The 15,976-nt window shown below is 34.7% G+C and overlaps 2 protein-coding genes across 4 annotated transcripts; both read right to left on the reverse strand.

Moving 5' to 3' along the window:
• Positions 1-895: 895 nt before the first annotated feature.
• On the reverse strand, positions 896-3,693 carry LOC137715896 (putative clathrin assembly protein At1g03050). The gene is made up of 2 exons (XM_068455259.2): positions 2,798-3,693; positions 896-2,284 (listed from the first exon to the last, which is right to left on the reverse strand). The coding sequence occupies exons 1-2, from the start codon at positions 3,459-3,461 to the stop codon at positions 1,143-1,145; spliced, it is 1,806 nt and encodes a 601-aa protein (XP_068311360.2). The 5' UTR covers positions 3,462-3,693; the 3' UTR covers positions 896-1,142.
• Positions 3,694-11,120: 7,427 nt separating this feature from the next.
• On the reverse strand, positions 11,121-12,515 carry LOC137712593 (NAC domain-containing protein 104). Of its 3 annotated transcripts, none has more exons than XM_068451712.2 (3): positions 12,247-12,515; positions 11,626-11,937; positions 11,121-11,436 (listed from the first exon to the last, which is right to left on the reverse strand). In XM_068451712.2, exons 1-3 carry the CDS (start codon positions 12,407-12,409, stop codon positions 11,411-11,413), a joined length of 501 nt encoding a protein of 166 aa, XP_068307813.2. In that variant the 5' UTR covers positions 12,410-12,515; the 3' UTR covers positions 11,121-11,410. The 3 variants fall into 3 exon arrangements, with proteins under 3 accessions (XP_068307813.2, XP_068307804.2, XP_068307796.2); XM_068451703.2 differs by having other exon boundaries at positions 11,630-11,937; positions 12,247-12,514; XM_068451695.2 differs by having other exon boundaries at positions 11,621-11,937; positions 12,247-12,514.
• Positions 12,516-15,976: the final 3,461 nt, after the last annotated feature.

Raw genomic sequence — 15,976 nt, forward strand, 5'->3', positions numbered from 1 at the left:
TTTAATTGAATTTATTATGTAACATAAAAATAAATGTTTACGACTTGTACATAAAAAAGAATACATAATTATATTGTGATACATAAATTGCAAAATATAATGATTATAAATTAGAAAGTATTAGAACATATTGAAAATATGGGGAACAAACATATAATGAGTGTTGATCAAAGTATTCAACAAGTCTCTTACTATTTAATGAAAAAATAAAATGTAAAATGAATGTTATCTACTTTCTATTTAAGTGAGAGTAGCGACCAAGGTCGGTGCCTAGACGAGTTTAGTGGGCTAGGCGAGCTTCTAAGTAGGTCTAAAGTCATTTTTTAATTTTTAAACGTCTAAAGATTAATTAGGGTAGTGGTTAGCCGACTAATGCTTAGCCGGTGGTCAATCTCATCTATTTATTTTTTGTACCACTAGAAACATTGAGGTTTCTGGGACTATATTTTTTACCTTTATGGAGCAAAATCAAGTATATAATCTTGCATTTTAAAGTAGTTGCAAGGTTGTGGGAACTAGATTGTTGCGCAATTTGGTTGTTTATGTTCTGAGCAGGGCACCGGTTTATCTCAAAGTCAGCAATATTGGTACTTCTTCGATTAATTATATGAAGTAATTCTATTTTGTGCTTTTTAAGGTGATTTGCTACCCACTCGTTGGGGATGTGGGCCTATTATATGAAGTAATTTTAGCATCCTTCCTTGTTATATCCTTTTCATTGACATATTACCCATTTTAGAATCAGAACATTACAGTAACGATGAATATGTTTTATATAAATGATTTCTCTTAATTTAAAGGACTCGGAAGAAACCATGTGGGAATTCTTGGGTTCCAAGCAACAACAACGACTACTTTTTTTCAGAAAAAAAAAAAGGAATGAAAAAGAAAGGGAGAGAGCAACACAATGATTCTAGTCTGATTCAAGAAAATGGTTGCCAAGGGGGTTAGCTACATGCATATGTACCTTTCATACATTGCCGATATGTACCGAATAAATGCTACTAAATTGAACCTCACCTAGACAATTAAGAGGAAAATATTAAACAATATGTTCAAGTTAATACACATGCAACCCCTAATGATCATTAGCACTGAAGCTGAAGTAGTCTGTTTATAATTAAGTGTTAATTAATTGATGATCAGTAGGTGTGTGTGTAACCTCCCATGTTTATGTTGTGATGAGGGTTATGCTGTAGCTTTGTCAATCCAACCTGCCCTTGCATCCCACCCCTTGCATACTGCTGCCACATGAACTGCTCGTCCATCAACAGCTTCTGCTTCTTCTCCAGGTCTGACATTTGCACATATGACGGCGGCGGTACCACTAACGAAGCAGCAAAAGGGTCTACATGTACATTTGACTTACTAGGATGATTTGACGAAGACGATGATGTTGGTGGTGCAGGCAATGCTAGCATTGCAGGCCGTCCTGCTGACCCTAATGCAACACTACTCGCACTGCCACTAACTCCATACCCTGGGCCTGCCATCGCGGCTGATATCTCCGCTTGCTGGTACATTCCGTCCAGCAACAGCAAGTCAAAACCACCCCCGAGGGAAGCCTTCTGATTCGACAAGTGGCTTGCGGACTGGACTAACGCCGTTTCCCAATCAGCTTCGTCAGCAAACGCTTCCCATGCCAGTTGACCTGCTGGTGCTTGTTCAGTGGCGCCGTTGAACAAAGCCAACGCCAATTTGTCAGCATGTTCATTGCTCGACAAAGCATCTTCTCCCAAGTTCAACAGATCGCCTTCTTCTTGTTGCGGTTTCTTAATTTCCTCTTCCTTTACTGGTTCTATCTCCTTGTTATTGCTTTCCTCAACGAAACCCTCTGGCGGTGGCAGGGCCTTCATGGCGTTCATGTCTTCTTCTTCTTCTTCTTCGCCATGATTTGATTCTTCATCTTTGTTTTCCTCATCAATCTTTTGTTGGTCTAGTAGTGCCTTTACTGACCTCTTGCCTTGTGCCAAAGCCGACTTGTCACGTATGTAGTCGTCCATCACCTCGAGCTTCTTGGGTGTAATCTTCTCAACCTCCGGGTACTCTGAGGAGCGCGCAATGCCGATTTGTTTACACCACCCGTAGAACATGTCCAACTCATCAAATTGCTTTCCGATGCGGCAGAAGATCTCGTACACCTTGGCACTGTCGGGGATCTCCAGCTCCATGAAGCGGTCTATTAAGATGCCCATTATTTCTGTTATGTCATAATATATCTGGAAACTCTCTTTTACTATCGCGTACAAGGCCACTATTACAACCCTGTTGTTCTTTGCTACACCTGTAATTGAAAATCATGCACAAACAAAAATTGTTAAGAAAGGCTCCCCTATTTAATATTGCTCTGCAAAAAATAAAAGAAGAAACAGCAAAATACAAAAAAAAAAAAAAAAAAAGACTCTCTAATTCTCGAATAGAGAGTGATTGGCTGATATCTCATAACAATTTACAATGTCTTCGACACATATATGGCCGATATTTTGCCAACTGAACAAATATTGACGAAGTATCAACAAAAGGTCGGCCAAATATCAACAATGTACCCCATACACACACACACACACACACACTGTAGATTCGAATATGATATAAAAATAATATTTTCTCTTCTAAAATAAACGTGCACGTTTTTAATTAGTTGATCACATAATGTGACATGATTTCCTTGGAGAAATAATACAATAGAATGAAAATTTTGAATATATTTGTCGTGCATACATGGCCATGCATGCAGGGATGAAATATTGCATGCAGCCTGTTAGTGTTGGGCGAAGAAAGATTGAACTGATCGAACCTGTTGGGCGACATCCTAAAAATCGCTCAAGGAGCTGCTGCAAATGCTGCATCCTAGAAAACAACTTGTCAGCTTTCATTTCATGCACCGGTGTGGCTCTCTGACATGACTGCTGGTTGGTAAAATTATTAGCTACCTCCTGAGGATCTTCAATATCTTCATCAAACCCAAATGCACTGCGTTTCCCACGCCGGCTTTGCATTCGGAACTCAAGCCGTTCGTCTAGATACAATGCATACGTGCGCACAAACGCAGAATGGTCCCAAGAATTGGAGCGCGAGGTGTCACGAAAATCAGACATGTTGAGAAAGCGACTGCCGCGCCTTGTGGAGAAAAATATTTCTTGTTCATAAGCAGGGTCACCCTCGGACAGCAGTCGTTGGACTAACATGAGGGTCTTGAGAGCCACGATCCAGTTTTTGGTCTTGTTGAGGCGCCGGGAGATGGTGTTGACACAAGCGCTGATGAAGGCACGCGAGTAGCATGTTAGGCTGAGAATTTCTCGTAGGTATTTCTCCTCGGTCGGGTATTCTTCGTGCGTTGTTGCTTTCACAATGGCAACATCTAGGTCCGCCAAAGAGGTGCTGCTACCGACTTTGGCGAGGCCTATGCTGGTTTGGTCCTTCACTGCATCCAAGGCTCTTCTAAATTTGCTTGAAGCCATGGATATTATAGATATTTTTCTATATATACACACCTAGCAGCAGGTGTCACTAATCAAAAGAACCTTATTTGCAGTGTTAAAAGATCGAGGAAAAGAAAAGATTATTTGATAATAATTAAGAAAAGAAGAGAAGACTGCCCTCTCTTCTCCTCTTTTTGTTATTTTTTTTTTTTTTGTTTTCTTTGTTCTTCTCCTCTCTCGATCCCTATTGTCTTCTTGTTGCTCAAAACTCAAGTTTTTACACCTTTCAATGCAACCATGCATTTTTTGTGCGATATTGTAGCATCAAAATGTGGAAATTCAATGGCAGTGAAATAGCCACGTGTCACATGATGATTGCCAGTTTATTGTTACTGTTTGAGTTTATAAACATGGTTATTATTTTACCTGTCATTTTGTGGGTGGGTGCAGAGGACATTCTTAGCCTGCCATGGCATTTTGACCATTTCAACGGTCTTGGGACCAAGAACATGATTGGTGCGTCAAATGTGGTGTTGAAAAAGCAGCTGGATCTTCTAAATTTCTTCTTCCATTTTTCTCTCAATTTCCTCAAATCTTCTCGATTTAGATTCATTTAAACAAAATCAACCGTTGCTTTTCTTGGTTGAGTTGTCAACTATGGACGACTGAATTTCTTAAGCTGTCAAACTCCAAGGTTTTAGTGATAAGAGTTTCTCCCACTTTTTACGAAGTATATTCATAAACATAGATATTGAGTAGATCCATTAGACTCGATCATACACCAAGAATATGATGGGGCTCCGCCCCGGGGGGGGTTTTGGGGGGGGGGGGGGGGGACGGGGGTGTCTTTGTCAAATCAATCCTTTTTCAAATTGATCTACCGTGTATGGATTTTCTTCAACTTAAAACGTGGATGAACACAAACAAGGACAAGAGACGAAACTTTTGAGAAAATTTTGAGAATTTCACATTGTTGTTGCATTTACTGCTTTGCATGGGGGTTCTTTTTTTTTTGGGATGCTTTTGGTCCAGAATTCTTGTTTAATACCCTTGCAGTGGATGTAAACATTTCTATTCGTCTTTAATAAATTATGCTCTTTTGACAAAAAAAAAATTATAACTTTTGACCCAATTTCAATCTTATGAGATGAGTACACGGTAATTTAGTTGACGAGTTAAAATCCTACCACATGAGAAAAATCCAAAGAATCTAGCCCAAAGCTGCTTTGATGCCTTCTTAATTTCTCTCACACCACTTGCCTCAAAACTCCTTTGATGCCTTCTTGTAACTTGTGGAGGAACTCGATAAACTTGGTATAAGCTCTCTCAACTATGTTCAAATATAGTGTCGGAGCCATGTTGAGAATGAATCCTACATTTATGGGAGACTGGATCTTTCATGGGTTTATTAGTAAGTTGGGCTATTCTCCATGTTGCCAATTTGTTTTATGATGAAGCCTCAATTTTCTTTATGGTGTCAGAGCAAATTGTTCCATGTGTGAAGCCCAAAGCCACATGTGCTCCACGTCATCTTGTTTGTGTTCTCCCATTGTTTGGATTCAAAATTTGCCACACATTACGGGCGTGTTGAGAATGAATTCTACATTGATGGGAGAAGGGATCTTACATGAGCTTATAAGTAGGTTACGCTACTCCTTATATTGCCAATTAATTTTATGGTGGAACCTCAACTTTATTCAAACCACATGAGGACCAGGATCGGCCTAGGCCTCTCGTGCAGTTTCTTTAATTTGTATGCTTTTGCTTGATCTGTTAGATTTAGCTTCAGTACTTTGTGTACTTTTGGTTGAGTACCATGTAGTTAATTCATCATTTGCATGTATAGAGTGTTGTTTAAAGAATTTATCTTGAAAGAAAAATCTCACAATTGCAGTTTTGAGCCGTGGTCATTAATATTTTTTTAGCAAAACTTGTAAACAAATTAGGTGCTTATAATATACTTATTTTAATATTCCGTATCTTTGTTCCTCTCCCTTGATTAAAATATTTGATTCCTACACAAAACTTAACCTTCAAATTTTCTCTGATCGTATATATAATATGTTAAAAGCCCCCTATATTATATTTAGTTAAATTTCTTTCATATGGTCTAGAGACCTCTTTTAGCCTCAATTTCTGGCTCCATTACTACTTCATTCAAATAGAATAAAAAAGAAGACGAATTACGAGGATCATGTGACGACCAAATTTGAAGTCAAAATTGCGATCAGCGATGTCTGTAATAATGAAAGTGTGTTGAGTTTTAGAGAGTTTAAATTTCCAGAAATCCTGATGTCCAATTATATTGTAGTGTTAAATTTCTAGAAACCATGATATCCAGCTTTTATTGTGTTTTAGTTCAAACATAACGAACTAGAATAATAGGTTAAAGCTAATTCCAAGCAAGGGTTTAATACATAAGAGAAAAACCAAAAACAAAAGCTACAGAAAATTATGCTTCTAAATTCAGAGCTATACCCTTATTGGATTGCTTATGTATATCATATTCTATTCACTAATTAATTAGTCACCTCAATCAAATAATTTATAATCTCTTTAGTTTGCATTTAAAAACACACATCTTGATTCCTCAATCGGTTATGCAGTGTTCATTGCTTTCTTGCTCTTATCTCTCTCGTCGTCTCTAACACTATTTGCAAATGCAAGAGCTCCTCAATTAGTTAGAAGTAGCGTCTCAATTAGTTATGAGTGTTTGCAACAAACTCAAAACCAATTCGGCTACAACCATTAGAAATGCGAGCTCTCTGGAATGATATTCCAACTCGATCAACATATTGAAAAATCTTGATAGAGCCATCGTTAACTTAGCACTATCAAATGCAACCCAAAGAAAAGTTTTTTTTTTTTTTGGTTAAATACGCTCAACACCACGAACAACAATGTTAATAGCTCCAGAGCTAAAGCAATGTGTAGGATTTTGTGTCAGGCAATTTCATTTTTTCAAGGCAAGGGATCAACGACAGTGACAAATTGGTCTCTGATATCCTCGCAGAGGCCTAATACGACCTTGTACATAGTAAAAAAAACATTGACCTTTGTTGAAGTTGAGCTTCTTAATTCAATATCTACTGCGAATTTTCTGGTTACGTTATACAAGGACGTTGCGTTCCTTGTTACTTCTCATTGTGAAATATCAATGAAACAATGTATTACAATTTTAACATACTAAATATCGAGGAAAAAGAATGTGAACAATGTATTACAATTTTAACATACTATAATCGAGGAAAAGGAACGCGAACAATGTATTACAATTTTAACATACTTATATACGAAAAGAATGTATCTATGATTACTATGTAAATAAAAAAAGGAAAAAAAATGAATGAATAATGAAAATAAGAAAGGAAAAAAAAACTGATATTTACAACGAATTACGACCGTTTACAATCTCTTTTGTGTTATTTAATTTCAATTTCTTATATTACCTTCACTTTACTATGCATTGACTTATATGAAAATCAAATTATGCTACATGTATTTTAATTGAAACTTGACATCATAGTTATCATAGTTCGAATACAGCTTCTGAGATGTTTCATTGCACCATTCGATTCCTACAACTATGTTTTCTTTATCAAAGGGTTAGGGAGATTTAAACTTTAAACCTCTTCAAACATGCATTAGGAGAAGAATTACTATTGGACACCCATATTTATCTTAAGGAATATTTTAGTTGCTATCCCTGATCTCTAACTGTTATAGACTCAAACCTTATGTATTTTAAATTTTTGATTGAAGTCCCTCTCCGCTCATAAATGACATAATAATAAAAGAGATGCAATAATACCAATAAGTCTCAACCTTTTTTTTTGTTTGTTTTTGCTTTCATTTACACTACCAATTTATTTATTCAAAATTGCTTATGGGTTTTGATAAAAAAAAATAATAATAATAATTTCGTATGGGTGCATTCTGGATTATAAAAAAAAAGGGATTTTATTTTTATAAAATGAGTACATTTATATAATAAAATTTGGCTACATTTTATATATAAAAAATTGGTACATTTACATAAAAACGTGGGTACATTTTTATAGAAAACAATGGGTACATTTTATATTAAAAAATAAAGAGATTTTACATTAAAAATGGGTACATTTTACATAAAAAATGGTACTTACAGAAAAAATAGGGATACATTTTACATATAACAAAGTGGTACATTTGTTAAAAAAAAAGGGTACGTTATAAATAAATTATGGGTACAAATAAAAGGTTAAAAAAATTATGAGTACAAATAAAAGTTTAAAAAATAAGGGACAAAAAGAAATTAATATATGGGTACAAATTAAAATTTAAAAGAAAATTGGTACAACTTAAAAAATGATTGCAAATTAAAAATGGGTACAAACTAGAAATAGAAATATATGATAAAAAGTTTAGCCATAAATATAATATATCAAATGTAACGTTTCTAACACTAAATGAATATATTTAAAAATAAAACTTAATTATCTTGACATGTAAATATTTTGTTTTTGAATAATTAATGGCGTTATGAAAACTGAAGGACCTTGATCAAAATTTGAAAAAAAAAAAAGGTTTTAGTCAATGGAGTAGGAAAAATAAGGATGGGAACCTAATTTCTCCTTATCTTAAAATATCACCTTGTTTTAAGACCTTTTTTTAGACAATCCAAAATAATTCGATAATCTTCCAAGATTCTTTTGTTTTACTAAAGACTTGAATTTTAAGAATGCAAAATTCTTGATCATGATCAACATCCAATTAGGAAGAGCTTGCTCGAGTCACTCTTGAGTCAGCCATAGCGAGTACACAAAGTAGTCGTCGCTCCATCAACATTTACTCGAGGGATCTGAGGAAGGCTATTAACAATATTATTTTTGGTGTGGCGCGGGCTTCATTCCAGTGGCGGAGTGAGGCCTGGGTCTCTTCTGCATTTTCTTTATTTTGTATATGCTTTTGCTTGTCTTTGTTAAATTTAGCTTCAGTTTGCGTGTTGTTGGTTGAGTACTCTAGAGTTGATTCACCATTCTGCATGTATAGGGTGTTGTGTTACTTAAAGAATTTATCTTGAAAAAAAAAATCTCAGTCAGTTTTGAGCCATGATCATTAATGTTCTTTTTTTGTAGCAAAACTTGTAACAAATTTGGTGCTTATGATAAAATTATCTTAATATTTTGTATCTCTATTCCTCTTCTTTGATTAAAATTTTCCATTCTTGTACAAATTTTATTTTGTGTCCCCCCATTTTTCGCTTAATTAAGAGTAGTGTTATTCACACGTCCCTTTTTACTTCCAACACATCCTTGTTAATTTTGGTCCATTGATCTTCGTCAATTCATTCGAACCGACAGTCGAAAATTGAAAGGGGTGTGGAGAGGTAAAAATGAGTGTTGGATAGCAGCACCCCTTAATTAATTAACATATTATTGGTTCATGTGATCAGTTAAATCTTTACTTACAATTGATACCTAGATTATTTTTACACACAAAATTAATACGTTTGCTAATAATTTTTAATACAAGTAGATCATACTATTATATGTGAGCTTTTTACTTCTATTAGAAAATATGTCAATTAGGATATCAATTCTGAGTGTCCAAATAACATGGCATCGAAAATTATTTACCAACCATGTGTGCATCGCTCCTAAGCATGGAATATTTGCATCATGCATGTGTCATGCTCCCCTAAGCAGCCACCCGAAATCCCCATTGTTGCTTGGGATTGTACAAAATATTACCCAAATGCTATAAAGCAGAAAAAGAAAGGAGAGTTTTAAGGTATGCTCAGTGGCCCTTTGGCTGCAAACTTACACATTACATTACAGTGCTAACTGGGCTCCACTTCCCTCCCTCACGTTTAATCCTCCTCAATAATTTCTACACGTGAGCATCCCAAGTCCCAACCAAAGGATGATCGAGACTTTCCAGCTAGATCTCAAGTGCACAAAATCTCAATGCAGCATGTAATAATTAAGCTCAAGTCAACTCCTACTTAATTATAGTCATTTTACGAATTTGTCTTCGATAGTTCAACCTACTAATTGATTTTTTAAATGATTAATTTCACTGTTCACTTTTAAGATTCGTAGTCTTGAACTATTGGAAAAAAAAATGATATTAATCACCAATTTATTACGCCGATTTCATTATATGCGATTTGTGTGTACACATATCATTTTGTCCTTATTATCCTTTTCAATGATCGTTTTGCCTTTGTGGATCTTGGCATGGTCCCCCTGCTTGTATTTTTTTTTCGTTTACTTTCATTTATTATCAATAAATTTGGTGGAGGAGGGATTGGCGTTGGGGATTTCTAGGTGTAATGTTGTTGCTCACCCCTTCAAGAAAAGGAGGTGTCTCGCATGCGACTATTGCCAAAGAGCTAATCTTGCCTCATATTTTTCCATTGAATAAGATAATATTTAACTAAAAAAAATTACTAACAAATGTATCGATTCTATATTTGCCTTGAGTAAACAAGGTTTAGAGTAGGGCCAGACGCAAAACAAAGACAAACAATGTTTTTCTTCTTCTTGTTGAACTGTTACATGCGTTACTATCTCAAAAGTTGGTAGAATAAGTTCGGGGGGAAAAAAAAAACCCTAACTAATGTACTTTTCTCTATGCTAATTAATCTCCAGAGAAATCTGCATATCTCTACGGACAGTTGATTATGAACACATGAAAATTTCTGACCACAAGTGGATGTGGTCTTCATTGTGAGATTCACATATATTCATGGTCAGATTGTGTGTTTAAATAGCATTGTTTCGAAATAATATAAAGCTAAGTTTAATGTATTGAACAACACTACAATGGTGAAGTCAAAAATTATTTGGTGGGTGCGCTAACCTAAAATTATTACTACGAAATCAAATTCTCAATTTTCTTTTGTTGCTTACATAGATTTATATAATAGTAACCTAATTCAATTCTATATGATAAATTATATTTCAACAAATCTATCAGAAAAAGTTATATTTAACAATTCAAATTATGCAAACTGAAACTATCAAAATAATTAAAATTTCAAGTATGAACTCTCAAAATCCAAAATAAACAGATAAACTCACAGTTAGTTCAAGAACAAAAAATAAAGTAGTCAAGAACTTACTAATTGATCAGAAAAATCAATAAACTTGCAGATTACAAAGAAGAGAGACATTTGTCTAAGTGTCTCTTTGGCAAGAGACCTTTTTTTAGACTTAAAAAATGTCTAGTCTGGTCTGTATCTCTGTATCGCATTGACAAGCAGCTTTCATGAGTCATGAGTGAGTGCATTGAGCGGTGAAAGGTTACAGTCTACTAAGACTCATATATGATAGTAATGATATTGCAGATTTTAATTTAATACTATGAATTTTTGGTGTTGGCTAAGGTGATAAGTTTTTTTTTATTATTATTTTTTTAAGTGATTAGTTGTGGGCTAGGACAATAAAACATTATATAGTAGCCCAACTAATTAGTATGTTTAATGTTAAGGAACTTAAACCCTACCTATGCTATAGCCCACCATAACCATGTACTTGGCTCTGCTAGAAGACAAAAATTCATCTACATGGTGGATTCCCGAGATAGATTAAAATCCACCACGGACGGTCTGCCTTCTAAGAATCTAAATGTGATAAAAGATACATATTTTTTACCAAGTGCTTGTATCATAATAGAAATGAAATGCACGCTGTTGTGAATTCGCACGATAAATAAGTAAAGCCCACTCGGAGTTTAACTAATGGAATTTTTTACAACATTAATCTAGCTACAACTTGCAGTAATGAAATTATACAATTGGATAAAGCTAATCGATAATAATAGAGCACTAGTTAGGTCCCTCTCTGTCCTTTAATTTTCCCCTTGATCAGTTCTCTTAATTACTCTAATTATAATTTGGCAAACTTATTTCATCAAGATCATCCAAAGATAAGAACACTTCGTCCAAGCACGAAAGCTCTGTCCCATCATCATCATCATCCTCTTCATCACGCTCGTAGACTCTACACAAAACGTATCCACTGTATTCCTGAAAAACAATTATATATGTAGAAATAAGAATAACAAAAATACACTTTCTTTTGCATACGTAAGAGAACTGTCATAACTACGTAATTATTTTGTTTCTTGACGTAATATAGTACGTGAGTAGCCACGCATGCACATCATGAAATTGCATAGTAGTAGTAGTAGTAGTAGTGATGGTGACATGCATTACTAACTGTTTTGGATTGTCCTCTTCTTTTGGATGATCTACTGGTGGTGGTGGAAGAAGAAGCACAATCTGAGGCTGACGAAGGGAGACGATACTCGTGCATTATCCAATTAGTTTTGATGCCTGAATTTGGAGCTTCTCCAAGGAAAAACGTCAAATATCTTTTCATCCCAACTTTCTTGGTAGGATTAGAAGATGAGCTTGAAAAGATAGGTTCTTCAATGCCTAATGTTTTCCAGTACCCATTATTCGTGACCCGATTCTGTGCCCTCCTGCTGTAGAAGTACCACTGCTTGCCCTCACTCAAAGCCTTACCTATACATATATACCGTGCAAAAACTCATTAATTAATATACGAAAAATATTCTCTTACCAGAAAATATGACAATATTAACTAATTATATTGCTAGTCTCAGTATGTATGGGAATCAATCGGATTCTTGTGTAGACACGTACGTATATAAGTTTGCAAGAGAGTCCTGTAATATGTGCAAGCAGTATTGTACCAACTATTCATTGTCAAATATGTAGTCAAGTACATAAGTGCTTGATTTAGTTGTCCGGGAGTATTTTCAATATTTACGAAAGAAACGCATACATGCATGGTAACAAAAACAAGCATACCATTTAGTTCCCATGGATCATATGGGTAGAGATGGAGATCGGGAATGACATCGGGATGGAAAGGTAAGAGAGCTGCCTTACGTTGAAGGAAATGAGCTACAAGTTCTTCGTCTGTCGGGTCAAATCGAAAACCAGGAGGGAGCTTAAACTGGTCGTCTCCCATTAGGAACGAATATCAGACAATAACAAGAACAAGAGAGAAGAACAAGAAGTTATATGATACAGTAGCTAAGCTGTGGATATATAATTCGTGTAAACGAAGTCTTAGCTGACGGTGATACTTATAGCTAGCTGTATAGAAAGCAATAGATCGAGAAGAAAAGAGAAAAAGATAGAAAACAAATATAAAAGAAAAGTGAGTGAGTGAGTGAGTGACGTGACGTGACGTGAAAAAGAAGGTGGGTTTTCATCATAAATGGGGGAGTTGAGTTGATGGTTTGATTGATGATAAAGATGCTTTGATATGCAAGGCGGCGGGCAACTAACCTGTACATGTAGATGCTTTGAAAAGTAATTTAATTGCGTTTTGAGGGACATGTATGTGAGCCACACACCCTTCACAAAAATAAAATGAGAAAAAAAAAAAAATTACTTGATTGTAATTTGTGCCGGAAGCAGCCTGCAATATGAGTAAGTGGATGTGCCATATACACTCGTACTTCTGTTTGGACACTAACTTATTTAGAAGGATCAGTCATTCTTCTTTCAATGTGACGTAATATCAATTTATTATACAAACATTCTAATTGAGATAATTTATTCTCTTTATTATAATATAAATATTTTCTTTATTAAAATGAATTTGATTTGGAAAAATTAAGTCATTCATAAGAATCAAATATATTTACATTTTATTTTGAAAATATTACTTGTTACAAAACATCGATTTGTTGGACACAAATAGATGTCTCAGAGATCTCCAAATTGGATGAATGTCTTGAATGATCTTTAGATGGTGAAAGAGAATAAATAATTGTGATTATGACGTTTGAACTAGGAGTGGTTCTAAAAACCGAAAAAAAGGGGACAGAACATCAAACCAAAATCGAAAAAAAAAATCGAACCGAATTGAAAAAACCGTACCGAATTATTATATATTTATTTTTTATTTTTTGTATTTTATTTTTTTAAGCGCAATTCCCACCCCAATCTCCAAGCCAAATTCCAACCCAATTTATAAGCCCAATTATAAACCCTAACACTGTCTTTTTTTTAACTCAGAGAGCTGCATGCCTTCCTTTCTCCTCATCTCCATCTTTCTTTCTCTTTTTTTTTTTTTTTTTTTTGGTCCCTCTTTCTTCTTCTTTTCTTTCTCCCTAGACCTCAGCCGCATCGTCTTCTCTCCCTCTTATTTCATTTTTTTTTTTCTTCTTCCTCTTCGTTCTTTTTTTCCCTAAACCCCACATCTTCTTTATTCTCACTCACCGACTCTATCCTCCCCGGAATTCCAAAACTCTATTTCTACGCTTCCTGCTTGATCTCTAGCAGATTAACTTCGTTTGTAGCTCCCGACGCCGCCACCATAGCCGAGTCCACCAAGCTAGCCATAGCCGATTCTACCAAGCGATGCCTCGCAAATTTATTCAAAGATTTATATGTGGAATTTGAATTTAGATTTCTCAAATTTTCATATGATTTTAGGTCTTCCTAATTGAAAATTATGCATGCGTGCTTAGATTTATGAAAAATTAAATTTCTGGGACTTGTGTTTTGGTTGATTAGATAGAGATACACTTCTTTGTGAAAGATTTTCATGATATGAAAACTAGTATTCTAAAACTTAGATGAAATCTAGATTTTGGACTTTTTCGATGATTGAATTTGAAAATTCGTTTGCTTAATGATAGGGAATGATAAGGTCAGTTTATTGAATTTGTTCTACAATCCATGTATCTGGAAACAAATTGATTTATTCTTCAACCTAAAAAAGTTGCAGAAGGAAAAATAAAAATAAAAATAACTGAACCAAACCGAAACTGAACCGGAAAAAACTGAAACACCGATGTTGAACTGAACCGAAAAAACCGAAAGGAAACTGAACCAAATAGTAATTTTGGTTTGGTTTTTGGTTTCGGCCAAAAACCAAACCGAACGGAATTGAACCCATCCCTAGTTTGAACGGTAGAATAATGGCACACCGTCATTGAAAAAGAAATCATCCTCACAAATAAGGAGCCAAGTATAATATTTTTGTTTGTTTATATATTCAATCATGTTGTATATTTGGAATATGATAAAATCAGAAAATTTGGAAAATATTGTGGGTCTTCATCATCCCACTTCATGCTGATATCATGCACCTCATTCTTTAATCTCATCCACGTAACTCACATGAATATGGGTTTGGTCGTGGACCAATTTGAGGTTCGATGGGCCACCTTCCTTTTGGAGTGTGCCAAAACAATAATTATCATTATTTGGGATTATAATCATTAAGAAGTGTGTAACTAACTAACTTCTGGCTTTTGCTTTCATTTGCTTCTCTTAAAGAATACTAGTCATCAACATCTCATAGCAAAGTTAGACAACTTGAGATGATCACACACTCGCATACCCTAAACCCAATTAACAACAAGATTTGCACTTCCACTTGGGGACTTAACAACACACAACTCCCTAACCCTAAATTCACAAATCAGAGTCTTGAGACTTGTGAGTCAAGCAAAACTTTTTCTTACTTTGGGAGTGCGCGGGTGACACTAGAGTAGGGCTAGTTTTCCCTTTTCAATTTTATCGTATATATATTCTCTTAATTTTCTACTATATTCCTTCTTTTTTTTGCTTCATTACAAAAACGGTTTTAGGCTATTTATCTCTAACTTACTCCTACCCACCTTCACCATTGAGCTAACCCTAATGGATTCTTCCTCCACCCTCTTTTATTTTATACATTTCCGCCTCTCTCTGTAATTTTTCAGATGCACTAAAACTATCTCATTCAAAAAAATTACTATGACTTACTGCTTAAGGTAGACTTGAAATGCTGACTGACGTTGTTCTTAGAAGATGTGTTTGGATGCTAGCTTCTAAGTTTTGAGATCATCTTATTCCATTAGCTGTTGGACTACATAATTACAAGAAATGAGTTTACACTAGAAAAACTGATGATGATGCCAATGGCAATCCCTATGCGAACTTCCAAAACCACAAATAAACAAATTGTTAAAAAAATAAAGTATTTTAGGGATTTGATATGATATGATTTTATTTGATTAAGAATTTGATATGATATGATTTGATTTGGTGTAGATATTCTTGTCATGTCGACAAGGGGTGCTTTTTATTTTATTTATTTTCTATTATTGCTTCGGTGTATTCTTATAAATGACTTCCTTATAGAGAATAATAAAATATTAAAGTTTTATTTGAGATTGTAGGCGACTTCCTATGGATGCACGAAGCTAATTTTCTTCATAAACCCACATGCTATGAACTTGAGGGTAAAGATTATCCACAATTGTTAGAAGAAAACGAAGAAGTTAAAGTGTTGTCGTTGCCATGAAGAGATAAAAAAAATAAAAAAGTTGTGTTGTCCTCGCTTGGGGAAAAGAGAGAAAATTTGGCATGATATCCGTTTTCTATCATGGGGCCTTTTGTGCTTTATTTTATTTTTCTTTTTTATTTACTTTGATTATAAGTTTGAGGAAGAAAAAAAAAAAAGAAAAAAAGAAGGAAGAGTGAAAAAAGAATTGCAGAAAAAAAAAAGATTTGTTGGTTGGAGCTTCCGAAA

This window comes from Pyrus communis, chromosome 15 (assembly GCF_041283825.1).
Source record: "Pyrus communis isolate YQ-2024b chromosome 15, ASM4128382v1, whole genome shotgun sequence".
NCBI lineage: Eukaryota > Viridiplantae > Streptophyta > Magnoliopsida > Rosales > Rosaceae > Pyrus > Pyrus communis.

Excerpts from the sequence above, each read along its gene's own strand:
- LOC137715896 (XM_068455259.2), bottom strand. The coding sequence starts at position 3,461 with ATGGCTTCAAGCAAATTTAGAAGAGCCTTGGATGCAGTGAAGGACCAA. Across the intron at positions 2,285-2,797 it reads TTTAGGATGTCGCCCAACAG|GTGTAGCAAAGAACAACAGG; the intron begins GTTCGATCAGTT and ends TTTCAATTACAG.
- LOC137712593 (XM_068451695.2), bottom strand. The coding sequence starts at position 12,409 with ATGGGAGACGACCAGTTTAAGCTCCCTCCTGGTTTTCGATTTGACCCG. Across the intron at positions 11,938-12,246 it reads TGATCCATGGGAACTAAATG|GTAAGGCTTTGAGTGAGGGC; the intron begins GTATGCTTGTTT and ends ATATATGTATAG. Across the intron at positions 11,437-11,620 it reads AATCCAAAACAGTTAGTAAT|GAATACAGTGGATACGTTTT; the intron begins GCATGTCACCAT and ends ATTGTTTTTCAG.